General features: G+C 39.1%; 1 protein-coding gene across 1 annotated transcript; it reads right to left on the bottom strand.

Moving 5' to 3' along the window:
- Positions 1 to 234: 234 nt before the first annotated feature.
- On the bottom strand, positions 235 to 8,820 carry LOC139171713 (axoneme-associated protein mst101(2)-like). Its single transcript, XM_070760152.1, has 3 exons — positions 8,745 to 8,820; positions 7,952 to 8,062; positions 235 to 1,100 (listed from the first exon to the last, which is right to left on the bottom strand). The coding sequence occupies exons 1-3, from the start codon at positions 8,818 to 8,820 to the stop codon at positions 235 to 237; spliced, it is 1,053 nt and encodes a 350-aa protein (XP_070616253.1).
- Between the last annotated feature and the right edge of the window lie 10,663 nt (positions 8,821 to 19,483).

Raw genomic sequence — 19,483 nt, 5'->3', positions numbered from 1 at the left:
AACCTGGGCTAGACCTGAAATTTCAGACATATATGTCGTATCAAACCTTACGACCGGGAAACAGTGCAGCCCCGTCGATAAAGAGAAACACCAGAAAAATCCCTTTTTTTAAAATAATCCGTTTTCTTCAGATCCTCACATTGCAATGTTAACAAACTTCTTGCCTTTCACAAAGGACGTTGTAGACTTTGGGCTGTTCTCCTTCTTGCATCTGACCGCTGGTCACCGGCGCCACTATTCGCTTGACTCGTCCGATTCCGACTCCTGCTGGCGTTTCTTACTTTTCTTGCGCGACTTTTCTTTCGCTCCGCTCTCCTTCCTTTTCCCGGGGACTTTCTCTTTCTTCTTCTGTTTCTTCTTCTTCTTCGTCTTCTCTTTCTTCTCGTGAGCTTCCTGGTGCACTTGGATCAGCTGCTGTTCCTCCTTCATCTTCGATACCTTCTTCATTTTTGCATCCGCGTTCTCCTGGATAGATTTTGGCCTCTTGCTCACTTCTTCGCTCTTGGTCTTGGCTTCCTTCTTCGGTTCACAGACGTGCTTCTTGACCTCTGCTTTGGCCAACGTCTTTATCTTCCCGACGTGTTTCTTCAAGGCTTTGGGCTTCACCGCTTTCTTAATTCTGCCCACGTGCTTTTTCACGGCTTTGGACTTGGCAGCTTTTTTGATCTTATGGACGTGTTTCTTGGCCTGGGATTTGGCCAACTTCTTCACCTTGGCCGCATGCTTCTTGAGGGCCTTTGGCTTCGCAGCCTTTTTAATCTTCTTAACGTGTTTCTGGACAGCCTTGGATTTTGCAGCCTGTTGGATCTTACGGACGTGTTTCTTGGCCTGGGATTTGGCCAACTTCTTCACCTTGGCGGCGTGCTTCTTAAGGGCCTTGGGTTTTGCAGCCTTTTTAATCTTCTTGATGTGCTTCTGGACAGCTTTGGATTTGGCTACTTTCTTAATCTTGGTCAGTCCTTTCTTGACCGCATGCTTCTTCCCTTTTTTCTTTTTTTTCTTTCTTTCATCCTCCTCCTCTTCCTCCTCCTCCTCCTCCTCCTCTCCGTTCTCTTCTTCCTCAACTTTTTCCTTCTCCCTCTTCCATTCTTCTTCTTCAACTATATAACAGAACAACAAAGCCAGAATCATTTCCTCTCGTACGTTTGAGTGCAATCATAGATACATCATGGCTTTCTTGTGTTCTATCCCAATGATGAGCCCCCCCCCCCCCCAAAAAAAAAAAATAGGTTCCCACACATGGATTTGACAAGATTTAAGATCTTCGGAATCTGCGACCAGCTGCCCAGGTTGTTGATGGGCCACAACACCTCAGGGACCGCCTTCTGCTGCACAAATCCCAGCGACCAGTGGGTCTTCTCCGGGTCCCGTCAACCAAACAATATTGCTTGGCTGGGGCCCAGGGGAAGAGCCTTCTCTGTGGTGGCCCGGGCCCTCTGGAACCAACTCCCCCCAGAGATTAGAATTGCCCCCACCCTCCTTGCCTTTCGTAAGCTGCTTAAAACCCACCTCTGCGGCCAGGCATGGGGGAATTGCAATACGCTTTCCCCCTAGGCCTTTACAATTTTATGCATGGTATGTCTGTATGTATGATTGGTTTTTATAATAATGGGTTTTTAACTGTTTTTAGTATTGGATTATTGTTATGTGCTGTTTTATTACTGTTGTTAGCCGCCCCGAGTCTGCGGAGAGGGGCGGCATACAAATCCAATCAATCAATCAATCAATAAAATAAATAAAATAAATAAAATAAATAAAATAAATAAAATAAATAAAATAAATAAAATAAATAAAATAAATAAAATAAATAAAATAAATAAAATAAATAAAATAAATAAAATAAATAAAATAAATAAAATAAATAAAATAAATAAAATAAATAAAATAAATAAATAAAATAAATAAAATAAATAAAACAAATAAAATAAATAAAATAAATAAATAAAGTATCAAAGTATGTGTTAGCCATCCAAAACAAGAGTTCAGCTTTCTACTGAACCCAACATTACCCATTTCGACCTGTTGCTACAAGGTCTTTGTACTACTCCTACATGCAACAGAACCGATAGAAACTATAGAAAAAGAAGTGGGAATGCCTTCTTCATGGCCCAGATCTGTTGACCCAATCCAGGTAGCAATTTTTTTCTCTCTCAATCTCCCAATGAAGACTTTGAGGCCCGATTTCAAGGAACTCAAGAGAATGGATTCATTTATGCTAAGAATTTATCAAGATTATTCCTTAACTACATAGTTACTACCTACTACTGGTGTGGTGTAATGTAATGTGAATGACCAAGATAGGCAATGCATATTCTTGAACAATGGGCTGTCCAGCTAATTATGACAACCTCTTCATGCATCACAGCTTCACCTCCTCTATAAATTAGAAATTAGGGTGAAGGGATATTTCTTTATCAGGGGTATGGATGTGGTTTGGTGGTGGGCAAAAGAGCACAAGGTTATGTGTTGTGTGAATGTTTTATTGATTTATTGTTATTATAAAAATCAATAAAAAAATTAAATTAAAAAAATATATAATAGTATTAGTCTTCCCAAAGGGGTGGGTGAGGACATGGAAAGATGTGACTTTGTTCCCCCCAATTTAAGGCACTTAAAGGCTCCTCCCAGGTACGTCTTTACCTGTTCATAGATAGGACACGTTACCTTCAAGGGGATCCTCCCCCTGTTTCTGCTTCAGCTTCTTTCTCGCTGCTTCTTTTTCCTTCTGGATTTGCCTCAAAAAGTAATTTTTTTTGGCAAACTTCTTGATGAAAGGGCCAAACTTCTTCAGTTTACTTCTGTGGGAACTGAGAGAGGAAGTGGTTTCGTCAAAGAGAGAAGCTATTTTAGCTCTTCTGGAAGAAGAGCGAGTCTTCGGAGAGGGGTGGCATGCAAATTTAATAAATTATTATTATTATTATTACTATTATTATTATTATTATTATTATTATTATTATTATTATTATTATTATTATGTCAATACAACACAGCAAACGAGATCACTATGCTGGGTTTCGTATTTCATCACCAGTCGGGCGCTTCCCAAGCACCTAGGACTGCATGATGTTATTATTATTATTACTATTACTATTACTATTATTATTATTACTATTATTCTTATTCTTATTATGTCAGTACAACACAGCAAACGAGATCACTATGCTGGATTTCGGATTTCATCACCAGTCGGGCGCTTCTCAAGCACCTAGGACTGCATGATGTTATTATGATTATTATTATTACTATTATTATTACTATTATTATTACTATTATTATTACTATTATTATTATTATTATTATTATTATTATTATTATTATTATTATTATTATGTCAGTACAACACAGCAAACCAGATCACTATGCTGGATTTCGTATTTCATCCCCAGTCGGGTGCTTCCCAAGCACCTAGGACTGCGTGATGTAGCGGCGAATTATGTTTGCCGATCGTAGTAAAGCGGCCTTTTGCAATTGACAGATGGAGATTTTGTCAATTCCAATGGTTTTCAAATGTCCGCTGAGATCCTTTGGCCCTGCGCCCAGCGTGCCAAGTACCACTGGGACCACTTTCACGGGCTTATGCCAGAGTCGTTGCAGCTCGATTTTTAGATCTTCGCATTTCACTAATTTCTCTAGCTGCTTCTCCTCAATTCTGCTGTCTCCTGGGATTGCGATGTCGATGACCCATACTTTCTTTTTCTCCACAATCACAATGTCTGGTGTGCTATGCTTCAGAATTCGGTCAGTCTTATAATAATAATAATAATAATAATAATAATAATAATAATAATAATAATAATTATTATTATTATTATTATTATTTATTAGATTTGTATGCTGCCCCTCTCCAAAAACTCGGGGCGGCTCATAATAGGAAAAACAGTACAAATCCAATAATTAAAACAGTTTAAAACCCTTAATATAAAAAACAATCATACTTCTCATATAAACCATACATAAAACGGAAACGGCCCAGGGGAATCATCATCAACATCATCATCATTATTATATTATTATTTCTGGAAGAGATAAGTACTCCTACCCAGTGAAGGGCTGCAAAAGATTTTTAATACCACACTGTGGGCGTGGCTTTTTGTATGGGTGTGGCTTGCTGGCCATGTGACCGGGTAGGAGTGGCTTGCCGGCCATGTGACCAGGTAGGAGTGGCTTGAGAATCATGTGATCGAGGGAGGTTTAAAGGTCATGTGACTGGGTGGGAATGGCTTACCAACCAAGATCAGTTTTCAAATAGGTGCTTGGACTCTTTTTCAGTGGATTACGTTCAATAGCCACAAAAATGGCAAGTGATGGACAGCATTATTTGTTGAGGAGCCCAGTCACATTTGAAGGTTTTGTACTGAAACCACAAGGTTCAGTATGATAACGGATTAGGCAAGTACCGGACCTGTAGGAGCTCATCACTGATTATAGCATCACTGATTAACAGGACTTCTACCTGTATAACTTTCTTTCTTTCTTTCTTTCTTTCTTTCTTTCTTTCTTTCTTTCTTTCTTTCCTTCCTTCCTTCCTTCCTTCCTTCCTTCCTTCTTCATTCATTCATTCAGTCATTCATTCATTGGATTTGTATGCCGCCCCTTGGCTGCTTGCAGCTATCCAAAGTTCTGGAGATGTTCACCATGGAACTTGGGAAGTGGGTGCTGCAGTAATCTTAGAGTTACTTACTTAAGGATACAGCATGTAAGAATTCCAATGAGGAGAGCAAAGGAGAAAGCGATGCTTCCTTCTACGACGATTTTTGCCAAAGCGGGACGATTTGGGATCACTGCATGGAATATACATATATATATATAGGGAATAAGTCTGGACCAGGTGTATCCTAACTTATGAAAAGCAATAAAAGAGAATAATTGAGTATAATTTTTTAAATTGTTTCCCCCCCCTTCATACACTTTAATACAATATTTGGAGCTCAGGGTTGAACTGTGGGGTCCTTGGTGCTATCTGAGCTTGGCGGATTTGTGGCAAATGTTTAGTTACCCAACTAAGGAGCATCATCTGTGTTAGAAGATAATGTGGCGTGGGGGGAGGAGGAGGAGGAGGCTGTGGGGGAAGGCTGTGTGTGCTCCTTGTTGGTCTCCGAGCTTGATGGCTTTCTTGCAAACATTTCATTACCCAACTAGGTAACATCATCAGTGCTAGAAGGGAATGGGATTTTGGGGGGGTTTAGAGGAGGAGGATGGCAGCTGTTGGGTCCTCCGAGCTTGATGGTTTTTTTGTAAACATAAGAACATAAGAAGAGTCCTGCTGAATCGGGCCAAAGCCCATCGAGTCCAGCGTTCTGTGTCACACAGCGGCCCACCAATTGTCCATGGGGATCTTGAGCAGAAAGAGAAGGCAAGACCCTCCCTTTCCCTGGACCCCCAACAAATGGGACCCAAGGGAATCCTGCCTGCCTCAACCAACATAGAGGCGGCACATGGACATCAGTTTCAATAACCACTGATACCCTTGGCATCTCTGAATCTGTCTAATCCTGCCTTGAAGCTATCCAGGCTGACAGCTGTCACGGCCTCTTCTGGAAGGGAATTACACAAACCAAGGACCCTCTGGGGGAAGAAATATTTCCCTTGATTTGTCCTCACTTTCTCACCTGTGAGCTTTAGGGAGGGCCCCCTCATCCTGGTATTGTGTGATAGAGAAAATAATTTTTCTCTATCCACCTTTTCTATCCCATGCATGATCAAGTCACCCCTTCAACGCCGTCTTTCAAGGTTGAAGAGACCAAGGCGTTGCAACCTGGTTTCATAAGGGAGGGGCTCCATTTCCTTGATCGTTCTTGTTGCCCTTTTTTGCACCTTTTCCAGTTCCATTATATCCTTCTTGAGGTGCAGTGACCAGAACTGTACACAACTAGGTGTATCCACCTAGGTAACATAATCAATGCAGAAGGTATCCCAAATATTAGAATTTGGAGCCTAATGCATGGTACTTACTATCACATGTGGTGGATATGCCCAGAAACAAGAAAATTCTGGATCATGATTCAAAATATGTTAAAAGAGATATAAGAGTATGAAATGGAATTATTACCTGATACTTTTTTATTAGGAATAATTAGAGGACACAGAGAAAAGGCTAATTATTATTTAATAATTCACATACTAACTGCGGCTCGAAGGGTGTTTGCTCAAAATTGGAAAAAGGAAAATGTATCGAGGATTTGGTAATTAGGAAAATACTAGAATGTGCAAAATGGGGTAAACTTACATTAGAGTTACAGAATAAAGAGAATGCTATATTGTGTGGGGTAAATTTTATAATTGGATTGATGGTAAGAAAGGAATAGGATAATTGTAAATTTAAAAGAAATGGAGAAACTGAAGTAACAGAAATTTATTTGTAAATATGTCTTTACGTCTGATGTTTCTGCTGCAAATTGCTTTTTATGTTGTTTGTCCTTTTTATTGTTTAAAAAAGCAAAAATTTTTAAAAAAGAATTTGGAGCATACGCAATTTATAGATGGTCCATTTCTGATTTTTATTTTTTTTTTGCAATCAATGTCATCTTCCTATACTTTGCAGTATTCTAGCAAAGTCACCCAGGATGCGAAAGCTCTTTCCCCACTTTTAAATATCAACAACAAACATTTACCATTGTTCCAATTGATGGATCTTTTGACCACAACCAAGGAAGGACTGTCTTCATTCTTCAGAGGGATACTGCTGGCTTGCAGAAAAAAAGAAAGCCATTAAAATGGCTCAGGACACATTCAAAAGGGCTGGAGTTTAGGGCAAGGCATGTCCTCTTACCATTCCTCCTGGTTCAGACCAGTTCTATAGAACCGGTTGTAACTATATATACTATACAGTGGTACCAGTGGGGCCTCTCAAGGAATCTCCTAGGAGGAAACAGGGCCGGAAAAGGCAGGGAGAAGCCTCCTTGGGGCCTCTCTAGGAATCTCCTGGGAGGAAACAGGGCTGGAAAAGGCAGGGAGAAGCCTCCTTGGGGCCTCTCTAGGAATCTCCTGGGAGGAAAAAGGGCCAGAAAAGGCAGGGAGAAGCCTCCGCGGGGCCTCTCTAGGAATCTCCTGGGAGGAAACAGGGCTGGAAAAGGCAGGAAGAAGCCTCCTTGGGGCCTCTCTAGGAATCTCCTGGGAGGAAACAGGGCTGGAAAAGGCAGAAAGAAGCCTCCTTGGGGCCTCTCTAGGAATCTCCTGGGAGGAAACAGGGCTGGAAAAGGCAGGGACAAGCCTCCGTGGGGCCTCTCTAGGAATCTCCGGGGAGGAAACAGGGCTGGAAAAGGCAGGGAGAAGCCTCCTTGGGGCCTCTCTAGGAATCTCCTGGGAGGAAAAAGGGCCAGAAAAGGCAGGGAGAAGCCTCCGCGGGGCCTCTCTAGGAATCTCCTGGGAGGAAATAGGGATGGAAAAGGCAGGAAGAAGCCTCCTTGGGGCCTCTCTAGGAATCTCCTGGGAGGAAACAGGGCCGGAAAAGGCAGAAAGAAGCCTCCTTGGGGCCTCTCTAGGAATCTCCTGGGAGGAAACAGGGCTGGAAAAGGCAGGAAGAAGCCTCCTTGGGGCCTCTCTAGGAATCTCCTGGGAGGAAACAGGGCCGGAAAAGGCAGAAAGAAGCCTCCTTGGGGCCTCTCTAGGAATCTCCTGGGAGGAAACAGGGCTGGAAAAGGCAGGGAGAAGCCTCCGTGGGGCTCTCTAGGAATCTCCTGGGAGGCCTCCACCCTCCCTGTGTTTTCCCCAATCGCACACACTACTTGCTTTTACATTGATTTCTAAGGGAAAAATTGCTTCTCCTTACAAACTTTTCTGAACCTGGTCACAGAACAAATTAAGTTCGTAAGTAGAGATACCACTGTATCTATATGTCTGTCTGTCTGTCTGTAAAATAGGGAATGACATTTCAGCCCAGCTGCAGCTTTCGGGGGTGGGGGGTGGGGGTAGAACTTTCCACTTGCCCACCCAAGACTAAAATTTATCTCACCCATAAAGTCCATAAAAGACCCAAAATCATCCTGTTTGGTGCCAGCATTGCCTTCTGGATCTGGAAGATCTGACTTGGTCTTCTCCAGCTCTTCATAGCCATGGATTGGAGCTAAAATAGAGGAAAGGGCTGGAAGTCAGAGGGCAGAAGCTGGAATGTAATAAATATACTGTATTTTTCGGACTATAAGAGCATTAAAAACACTTCCCTTCTCAAACTTATTTTGACATATTTAAATGTTTCGATCATGTCCCCCCTTTCCCTTCTGCCCTCCAGACTCTACAGATGGAGTTCATGAAGTCTTTCCTGGTCAGTTTTATGCTTAAGACCTTCCATCATTTTTGTAGCCCGTCTTTGGACCCTTTCAATTTGATCCATCTCTTTTTGTAGGTGAGGTCTCCAGAACTGAACACAGTATTCCAAGTGTGGTCTCACCAGCGCTCTATACAGCGGGATCACAATCTCCCTCTTCCTGCTTGTGATACCTCTAGCTATGCAGCCAAGCCTTCTACTTGTTTGCCCTCCTGCCTGCCTGCACTGTTCACCCATTTTGAGACTGTCAGAAATCACGACCCCTAAATCTTTCTCTTCTGAAGTTTTTGATAGTACAGAACTGCCAATACAAGACTCAGATTGAGGATTCATTCAAGTTTGCTTTGTAAGTTACGGGAATGACGCAGAATTCTCATTTCTCTCCCTTCGTGTTCCCCTTTTCAAAATAGAGGATTGCCAGGAAGATATCAAGGTCGACCTCATTCCCACACGTATTTTAGGGGCCACAAATTCTACTCGCCTGAGTTTGCAGGTCGAAGGCAGCACAGGAACTGCAAGGAAAGAAGGATCCCAAGAGAAGCTTTGATCTCCTCCATGGTCAAAGCTGTTGCAGTACTTTACACCCTGGGAATGGAGGCACGAGACCAGGAAATTCGAGGGAAACCGACCAAGTTCCTAGTTGTGGAGTTATCTCCAGGTTGAGTCTGTGCCACTCATGACTACAATTTGGGCTTGCCATTTTGATACCGCAAACAACATTTCCCTGGTTACATCACAAGCAACTGAATTCCAGGGTTCTAGAATGCTAGTAACAGAAGCCCAAGAAGACCAACCATGGGAGGAATGGATCGATTCATGTAGTCTTTCTTTCTTTCTTTCTTTTCTCCTCCCCTTCCCTTCTCTGACCTCCCTCCCTTCCTTCTTCCCTTCTCTGATCTTCCTTCCTTCCTTCTTCCCTTCTCTGATCTTCCTTCCTTCTTCTCTTCTCTGAACTTCCTTCCTTCCTTCATCTCTTCTCTGAACTTCCTTCCTTCTTTCCTTCTTCCCTTCCCTTCTCTGATTTTCCTTCCTTCCTTCCTCCCTTCCCTTCTCTGATTTTCCTTCCTTCCTTCTTTCCTCCCTTCCCTTCTCTGATCTTCCTTCCTTCCTTCTTCCCTTCTCTGAACTTCCTTCCTTCCTCCCTTCCCTTCTCTGATTTTCCTTCCTTCCTTCCTTCCTTCCTCCCTTCCCTTCTCTGATCTTCCTTCCTTCCTTCTTTCCTACTTCCATTCTCTGATCTTCCTTCCTTCCTTTCTCCCTCCCTCCCTTCCTGGTGAGATATATTTATGAATGTTTATGAATGTTTCTAAATAATTAAGAATCAACATATATATTGATGATATATATTATAGAAGTTTATGAAAGGTAAATTATATATTTTCAAATATTTGGAAGTGTAATCAACTCCGGGAAACAACTTCTGATAAGAGAGGGGCGGTAAAGATCCCCTATATATGTTTGGTTTGTATTTTGTATTATCTTAATTTTTTTAAAATAAAAATAAAATAAAACAAAAAAGCTGTGCTTTAATTTCTAACCACTAGATGTCAGGAAAAGGCTTTTTAACAAAATCACAGCCAGTCTTAGCCACAGATTTACAATATATAGTAACTAGGAAAAACTTCACCTCCTCATAAGAGGATATAAATGATACTTTTTTTTTTGTTGTTGTTATTTGTTTTTGCTTGGTATTTTTGTTATTGTTTTTTTGTGTGTGTTTTGTTTCTTTTTGGCTGTTGTTTGTATTTTTGTAATTTACAAATGTACGCATGTCTATTTTCAGTTACTATGTTTTTTTTAAGGAATTCAAATAAAAATTATTATAATTTTTTTTTAAAAAAAGGAAAATACTTCACCAATGTCTTGGGACAACATCACTTAAGAAGCAACCCCACACATTGCAAATGGCAAAGAGGGATTTGGACCTACCTTAATTTTGGGTTGCCAATGAGCAGGATATCAATTATTTAGGCCAGGACGGTTGTTACATTAGGGACACCGTTGTCATTAAGTGAACTCGGCTTCCCAAGTGACTTTGTTCGTCAGAATGAGTCGCATGACCCAGGGATGTGGATATTGCCAGAAATGTGAGTCAGTTCAAGCAACCGAATATAAAGGAGTGTGGAGTCCTCGGAGAGGGGCGGTATATAAATCCAATAACTAAATAACCAAATAACCAAATAACTAAATAAATAACCAAATAACTAAATAATTAGATAACTAAATAACTAAATAACCAAATAACTAAATAAATAACCAAATAACTAAACAAATAACTAAATAACTAAATAAATAACCAAATAACTAAACAAATAACTAAATAAATAACCAAATAAATAACTAAATAACTAAATAACCAAATAACTAACTAAATAACTAAATAACTAGATAACTAACTAAATAACTAAATAATTAAATAACTAAACAACTAAATAACTAACTAAATAACTAAATAACTAACTAAGTAACCAAATAACTAAATAAATAACTAAATAACTAGATAACTAAATAACTAAATAAATAACCAAATAACTAAATAATTAGATAACTAAATAACTAAATAACCAAATAACTAAATAAATAACCAAATAACTAAACAAATAACTAAATAACTAAATAAATAACCAAATAACTAAACAAATAACTAAATAAATAACCAAATAACTAACTAAATAACTAAATAACCAAATAACTAACTAAATAACTAAATAACTAGATAACTAACTAAATAACTAAATAATTAAATAACTAAACAACTAAATAACTAACTAAATAACTAAATAACTAAATAACTAACTAAGTAACCAAATAACTAAATAAATAACTAAATAACTAGATAACTAAATAACTAAATAAATAACCAAATAACTAACTAAATAACTAGATAACTAAATAACCAACCAACCAACCAACCAACCAACCAACCAACCAACCAACCAACCAACCAACCAACCAACCAACCAACCAACCAACCAATTAACTAAATAAATAAATAACCAAATAACTAGATACCGGTAACTAAATAACCAAATAACTATCTAAATAACTAAATAACTAACTGATCTGATGCAGTCTGCAATTTATACATTCCCTGTTTATTCAAAACCCTTCTTTTCATAGCATATAAGGAACTCCTGTTTATGTAAATGTTAATTAAGTACTTGAAGTTTTGCAACTCGAGCTGTTTAATCCTCGGTGCTGTGGCTAGCTCTCATTTAACACACTTTCAATTTTTTTTCCTCCCTGGAAGAAAAAAAGATGTGTTTACGATTGTTATCAGAATTTAAAAAGATTGTAATTGGGCGCTTGTGAGCCATCACGTCACGTTTTATTTAAATGAAATTCTGATGGCTTTAAAATCCAATTTAAATATTCATGATGAGCATGCTTCTGATTTAGGGAGAAATGCATACATTAAATCCCGCAAGCTGATTAAATTCACTGCTGCTTTAATGAAAAACAGGTAAACACTTGAAGTTGCGGCCAACACCAATCTCTTTCAATTTACATTAAAAATCGCCTCTCCTTTTTTCGAACTCTCCCTTTCTTTATTTTTTTTTTCAAAGGTTTTATTAAATACACATATAATGCAAATACATATAGAGCAGACAAACCAATAGGGGTACAATTTCCCCATACAGTGGTACCTCTAACTAAGAACACCTCTATTTACAAACTTTTCTAGATAAGAACCGGGTGTTCAAGATTATTTTGCCTCTTCTCAAGAACCATTTTCCACTTACAAACCCAAGCCTCCGAAACAGTAATCGGAAAAGGTGAAGAGATGCCTCCATGGGGCCTCTCTAGGAATCTCTTGGGAGGAAACAGAGCTGGAAAAGGCGAGAAGAAGCCTCCATGGGGCCTCTCTAGGAATCTCTTGGGAGCAAACAGAGCTGGAAAAGGCGGGAAGAAGCCTCCATGGGGCCTCTCTAGGAATCTCCTGGGAAGAAACAGGCCCAGAAAAGGTGGAGAGAAGCCTCCATGGGGCCTCTCTTGGAATCTCCTGGGAGGAAACAGGGCTGGAAAAGGCGGAGAGAAGCATCCGTGGGGCCTCTCTAGGAATCTCCGGGGAGGAAACAGGGCTGGAACAGGTGGGAAGAAGCCTCCATGGGGCCTCTCTAGGAATCTTCTGGGAGGAAACAGGGCCTCCACTCTCCTTGTGGTTTCCCCAATCGCACACATTATTTGCTTTTACATTGATTCTTATGGGAAAAAATTGCTTCTTCTTACAAACGTTTCTGCTTAAGAACCTGGTCACGGAACGAATTAAGTTCGTAAGTAGAGGTACCACTGTATACATATTTATACTTACTTATTCTACATTTCTTTAGTTCTTAATTCCTCTATAACAAATTACCTTTAAATTCATAATAGTCATTCAAATATAAACAATCTCAATTCTTTCTCCTTTCAATACACTCTTGTGACCACTCTTAAACTGGCATTGACACTTCTATCCCTCTGTTAATGCAGCCTAGAATTGTGTTGGCTTTTTTGGCAGCTGCTGCACACGGCTGGCTCCTATTTAAATGGTTGTCCACTAGGACTCCAAATTCCCTCTCACAGTTACTACTTATTATTTGTATCCTATTTGTACTATTTGTATCCTAAATGTAAAATAATGCACTTGGGGAAAAGGAATCCTCAATTTGAGTATTGTATTGGCAGTTCTGTGTTAGCAAAAACTTCAGAAGAGAAGGATTTAGGGGTAGTGATTTCTGACAGTCTCAAAATGGGAGAGAAGAGTGGTCAGGTGGTAGGAAAAGCAAGTAGGATGCTTGGCTGCATAGCTAGAGGTAGAACAAGCAGGAAGAGGGAGATTGTGATCCTGCTGTATAGTGCAAGTGAGACCACATTTAGAATACTGGAGACCTCACTTACAAAAAGATATTAACCAAATTGAATGGGCTACAAGAATGGTGGAAGGTCTTAAGCATAAAACGTATCAGGAAAGACTTCATGAACACAATCTGTATAGTCTGGAGGACAGAAGGGAAAGTGGGGACATGATCGAAACATTTAAATATGTCAAAGGGTTAAATAAGGTCCAGGAGGGAAGTGTTTTTAATAGGAAAGTGAACACAAGAACAAGGGGACACAATCTGAAGTTAGTTGGGGGAAAGATCAAAAGCAACATGAGAAAATATTATTTTACTGAAAGAGTACTAGATGCTTGGAACAAACTTCCAGCAGACGTGGTAGATAAATCCAGAGTCACTTAATTTAAACATGCCTGGGATAAACATATATCCATCCTAAGATAAAATACAGGAAATAGTATAAGGGCAGACTAGATGGATCATGAGGTCTTTTTCTGCCGTCAGTCTTCTATGTTTCTATCTTTCTATTTTTCGTTCTAGGCGTTCTCTCTCGCTGCCCGCGCGATTTCTTTGCCGGAATGTGAAAAGTGAACCGTCAGGTGCTTTCTCACCTGTTTTCATGCTCCTGCCTTCGGCTAATCATTTGAAAACAGACACAGTCCACTTTCATGTTGCCGTCATCCCGAATTAGCGTGATATTTCATAAAACAGAACGAGGGATCGAATTGGAGCATCAATCCAACATCTGTGGGGCCTTTTGTAAATTAATTTTGCCATTGGGCAGTTCTGGGCACCTCCGATCCCGGGTGTGAAAGTTGTTTTGAATACCTTGCCAGATCCATCAGGAAGGAGGTATAGAAGCTGGGAAGACATGGCAAATGGGATTGCATTGGGGTATTTGCAACCTCTTCTGATTTCCATCGTTTTGTTGTTTATCTGTTTCTCCATCTCTGGAGACCGCTCAATCAAAAAAGGAGAACTGCTTTTGTGAATAAATGGAAGAACCACCCACCACCACTAAAATGGGCTGCAAAAGAGAGAATTTCAACTTTGTAGGAAACTCTATAACAGTGGTTCTCAACCTTTCTAAGGCCGCGACCCCTTAATACAGTCCCTCGTGTTGTGGTGAACCCCAACCATAAGTCTAGCACCAATTCTCCCAACAGAGCTTTGAGCTGATTGGCAGGAAGGTCAGAGAGACGCCCCCACTGTAAACGCCTGATTGATCGGACTGTAAAAATATGTTCCAAGATGCCAGAATAGAGGTTTTACTTCCTAATGCCAGGGGAAATTTGTCTTTTCCCAGGGTCTCAGGCGACCCCTGTGAAATGGTCATTCCACCCCCAAAGGGGTCCCGACCCCCAGGTTGAGAACCATTGCTCTAGAAGGAAGCAACTTAGAACTAAGGAGAAATTTCCTGACAGAACAACTACGGTAACCATTACATAATAATAAAACAAATCTTAAACTATACAGAAAGTAACCTATATCACTATAATATGATCTAATATGATGTTCTTCCTTTCCCCTCCCCTTTAATACTAAAACCTTTTCCCACTTCTTTTCATGATATAAATTTAATAAACTGTATTTTATAGAAAAATTAACCAGTGTGTTAGAAAAATTTCCCGGAGACCAAGAGAATAAAAGAACAACATTAACAACAAAATATATAAAATATAGGAAACATCAGAGTGGTATGCATACAGGGACCCAAAGAGGTCACAGGAAGGTACCCGAGTTCCTCTGGGGGTGAATTACTCAAATACAGGGATCATCTTTTATAGGTTTCTTGATATCTTGTTTACACCCCTTCCATCTTTATTTTATTTTTTTATTTTTTATTTATTCTTTGTCCAATATACAATACATATGGAAGAGAATAGACATGAAGTAATATATATAAAGATAGAAAGTAAAAAACAAGAGAAGTAGATGGGAGGGAGAGAATATATATGATATAAGAGATACGGAGAGAATATATATTATCGTCTTGGAGTTATTGGAATACCAACTGAAAATATCATATGTGGAATTGAAACAACTTTACATAAAATCAACCCAGATACTGCTAACAAAATTAGACTCCAAGTCACTAATATTCTGTGCTCTAGTAAACCTCCAAAAAGTAACATACAGCAGGAAGAAAGAGAGGCACTTATCAATCTAAAGAAAAACCAGGATATAATAATCCTTCCAGCTGATAAAGGAAACTCCACTATAGTAATGAACACAGCAGAATACAAAGAAAAAATGACAAATCTTCTAAAAAATCCGGCCTACAAACTCCTAAGCACAGATCCTACCACCTACCTAGAAAAAACCACCAAATCTAAAATCAAGGCCTCTCCCATCAGCGAAGAAATCCAGCAAAAAATCATCCCCAGAGAAAAATCTTCCATATGTCCAAAACTCTATGGCCTTCCAAAAATACACAAAGAAGGAATACCTCTCAGGCCAATAGTCAGTTCTATAGGCTCCCCTCTACAAAACCTTGCCAAATTTTTAGCCAAATACCTTCAACCATATACAGAAACTATTACCTCATATGTTCAAAATTCATCCCACTTTATACAAATAATTAAAAAACAAAACCTACAACCCGATGACCTACTTGTAAGTTTCGATGTCGTGTCCCTGTTCACACAAATACCTATTACAGAAGCCTTGACAGCTATCCAAGACAAACACAAACCCCCCAAATATATCCTAGACCTTACCAACCACTGCCTGACCAATACATACTTCATCTATAATGAACAAAGATATAAACAAATAGAGGGAGCCCCCATGGGATCACCTCTATCACCTGTCATAGCCAACCTCTATATGGAATATTTCGAAAATAATGCTTTAGAGCAAGCCAAATACAAACCCAAACTTTGGCTGAGATATGTTGATGATACCTTTGTAATTTGGCCACATGGTAAAGAAAAACTAGACAATTTCCTCACTCATCTCAACAGCCTACACCCCAAAATACAGTTTACTATGGAAACAGAAATCAATGATCAACTTCCCTTTCTAGATGTACTGGTCTATAAAAAACCCAATGGCAGCCTAGGACATACTATCTACCAAAAGAAAACCCATACCAACCGTTATCTAAATGCACACTCACACCACCACCCCGCACAAATCACCTCAGTGGCCAAAACTCTCATCACCAGAACCAAACGCTTAGCTGACCATGAGCACTTAAAAACTGAATTGAACAAACTCAAAGATGTACTAATTTCTAATGGATTCAAAGAGAAAACAATAACAAACCTAATCAATAAAGAGACACCCCCCAAAAAACAAGATCAAGAACAGGACAATGGCACCACCATCCTTCCTTACATCAAAGGCACCACGGATAAAATTAGTAAAATTCTACAAAAACATAACATCAAAACCTCATTTTGCACTAACCAAAAAATATCTAATATCCTAAGGAGCCCCAAAGATAAAATCCAATTAGAATACCAAGGTATCTATGAAATCCCTTGCAAAACATGTGCAGCCACATACATTGGACAAACTAACCGAAGAGTGAGCCAGCGCATGGCAGAACATATGAATGCAGTCAAGAAACAGGAGAAGACCTCCTCCCTTGTCCAGCACATTAAAAGAACAGGGCACGAAATTGACTTTGAAAAAACTAAATTACTCCACAAAACAGAGAATTTATATAAAAGAATCTCTCTAGAAGCTATTGAAATTGAAAAAAGATCTTTTTGTTTAAATAAACGGGATGATACCTCACGTCTGCCAGAGATTTGGAAACCAGCCTTAAACAAAATAAAAACTTCATTATAATCAATATGTCAATCCTTTAATTATTATGATTTTAGAATTTTATATTTGGAAATCAGACTTAAACAAAACACTTCATAATCTTCATACCATTCCTTCTATAACCATGATTACACCAACCAATCAGATCACGGAAGCATAGTCACCCAATCTATTTGCTACATTCAAAGCAAATCTCCACCCCCACACTACATGCTAAGAAGGAATGTCAGTTGCTAATATTCATTTGCAAAAACACAGAGATTGGAACTCCAGCCTGATGATGGTAAATGTGATTTTACCGAAACGTCGCATAGACATGCAAAACATTACACAGGGCAAAACCCGAACTCAGAACAATCTACATACATATACCCGTGAAAAATTTACGAAAACAAATATATATATATATATATATATTTGCAAAAACACAAAGATTGGAACTCCAGCCTGATGATGGTGAATGTGATTTCACCGAAACGTCGCATAGACATGCAAAACATTACACAGGGCAAAACCCGAACTCAGAACAATCTACATATATATATATATATATATATATATATATATATATATTTCTTATGTGTATATATATATAGTGTATATATAGTGTATATATAGTGTATATATATATATATAAGGCCGAAATAGATCTATCCTGGTCTCCCTTAATTTTAAAATCCCAGCTATAAACATTTAACATATATATATATATATATATACACATAGATAGATAGATAGATAGATAGATAGATAGATAGATAGATAGATATAGATATAGATGATATATAGATAAGGAGAGAATATATATGATATATGAGATAAGGAAAGACAATTGGACAGGGGACGATAGGCACATCACTGCACTTATATACGCCCCTTACTGGCCTCTTAGGAACCTGGCGAGGTCAATCGTGGAGAGTCTAAGGGAGAAGTGTTGGGGGTTGGGAGTTGACACTATGAAGTCCGGTAATGAGTTCCACGCTTTGACAACTCGATTGTTAAAGTCATATTTTTTACAGTCAAGTTTGGAGTGGTTAATATTAAGTTTGAATCTGTTGCGTGCTCTTGTGTTGTTGCAGTTGAAGCTGAAGTAGTCGTTGACCGGAAGGACGTTGCAGCATATGATCTTGTGGGCAATACTTAAATCGTGTTTTAGGCCATATTTGGAGTTGTTTATCTCCAATCCTTTTACTCCATTCTCTCGTTATCCATCGGGTCCCTTTTTGACATTTCATTCTTAATTGATATTTATCTTCTTGTTTATTTGTAAGAGTCCTTGTTTGTCAGAAATATTTCTTGCATTGCATCACTTTTCCCTTACTCGTTACCAGGACAGGCCTGTTATTGAAAACAAGAGTTTCTCTCGCCAAAATTTGCTACAGAATTCTCCTAATTAATATATAGGCCCCTAATTTTTTCTTACACAGTGGAACAACTTGCCTCCAGAAATTGTGAATTCTCCAATACTAGAAGTTTTTTTTTTATAGAGAGACTGGACAACCTCCAAGTTCCCTCCCAACTCTGTTATTCTGATATGACTCTATCTGTATGTGACTATCTGTCTATTTCTATCCCCCTACATCACCATACAAGGTAGATTTGTGACCTGCCAAAGATTTCAGGTGGAATGTTATCTCTTTGGGTGTCACCTCCATTTTCTTACTCTTCTATATCAAATGCGAGAGGAAGGGGAAAAATGATTCTTTTCTTGAGTTTGCTTAGTTTTTTTATTTATTTATTTTAATTATTCATTTGTCCAATACACAAATACATAGGAAGAAAAATAGACATGCAGTAATATATATAAGGGTAAAGTGAACTTAGAGGAGAGGATATGTGAAAGGAAGAGAATATATAGGATAGGTGAAAGAAAGGAAAGATAATTGGACAGGGGACGAAAGGCACACCAGTGCACTTATGTACGCCCCTTACTGGCCTCTTAGGAACCTGGAGAGGTCAATCGTGGAGAGTCTAAGGGAGAAATGTTGGGGGTTAGGGGTTGACACAATTGAGTCCGGTAATGAGTTCCACGCTTCGATACCTCGATTGTTGAAATCATATTTTTTACAGTCAAGTTTGGAGCAGTTCGTATTAAGTTTGAATCTGTTGCGTGCTCTTGTGTTGTTGCGGTTGAAGCTGAAGTAGTCATTGACTGGTAGGACGTTGCAGCATATGATCTCATGGGCAATACTCAAATCATGTTTTAGGTGCCATAGTTCTAGGCTTTCTAGGCCCAGGATTGTTAGTCTATTTACGTAGGGTGTTCTGTTTCAAGTGGAGGAGTGAAGGGCTCTTCTGGTGAAATATCTTTGGACATTTTCAAGGGTGTTGATGTCTGAGATGTGATATGGGTTCCAGACAGATGAGCAGTAGTCTAGGATGGGTCTGGCAAAAGTTTTGTAGGCTCTTGTGAGTAGTGTGAGATTGCCTGAGCAGAAGCTGCGTAGGATCAGGTTAATAACTCTAGAAGCTTTTTTGGCGATATTGTTGCAATGGGCTTTAGCACTTAGTTGTTTAAGAACTTTTACATTTCAATAGGGGCTGCATACTGAAACATTCTCTGTTGCTCTCAGAATTAAAAGAAAGCAATTGCTGTATAACAACAACAAAAAACCCCATA

Source organism: Erythrolamprus reginae, chromosome 8 (assembly GCF_031021105.1).
Source record: "Erythrolamprus reginae isolate rEryReg1 chromosome 8, rEryReg1.hap1, whole genome shotgun sequence".
Taxonomy (NCBI): domain Eukaryota; kingdom Metazoa; phylum Chordata; class Lepidosauria; order Squamata; family Dipsadidae; genus Erythrolamprus; species Erythrolamprus reginae.
Note: the sequence above shows the minus strand (reverse complement) of the source record. Positions and strands in the feature narration are given on the sequence as shown.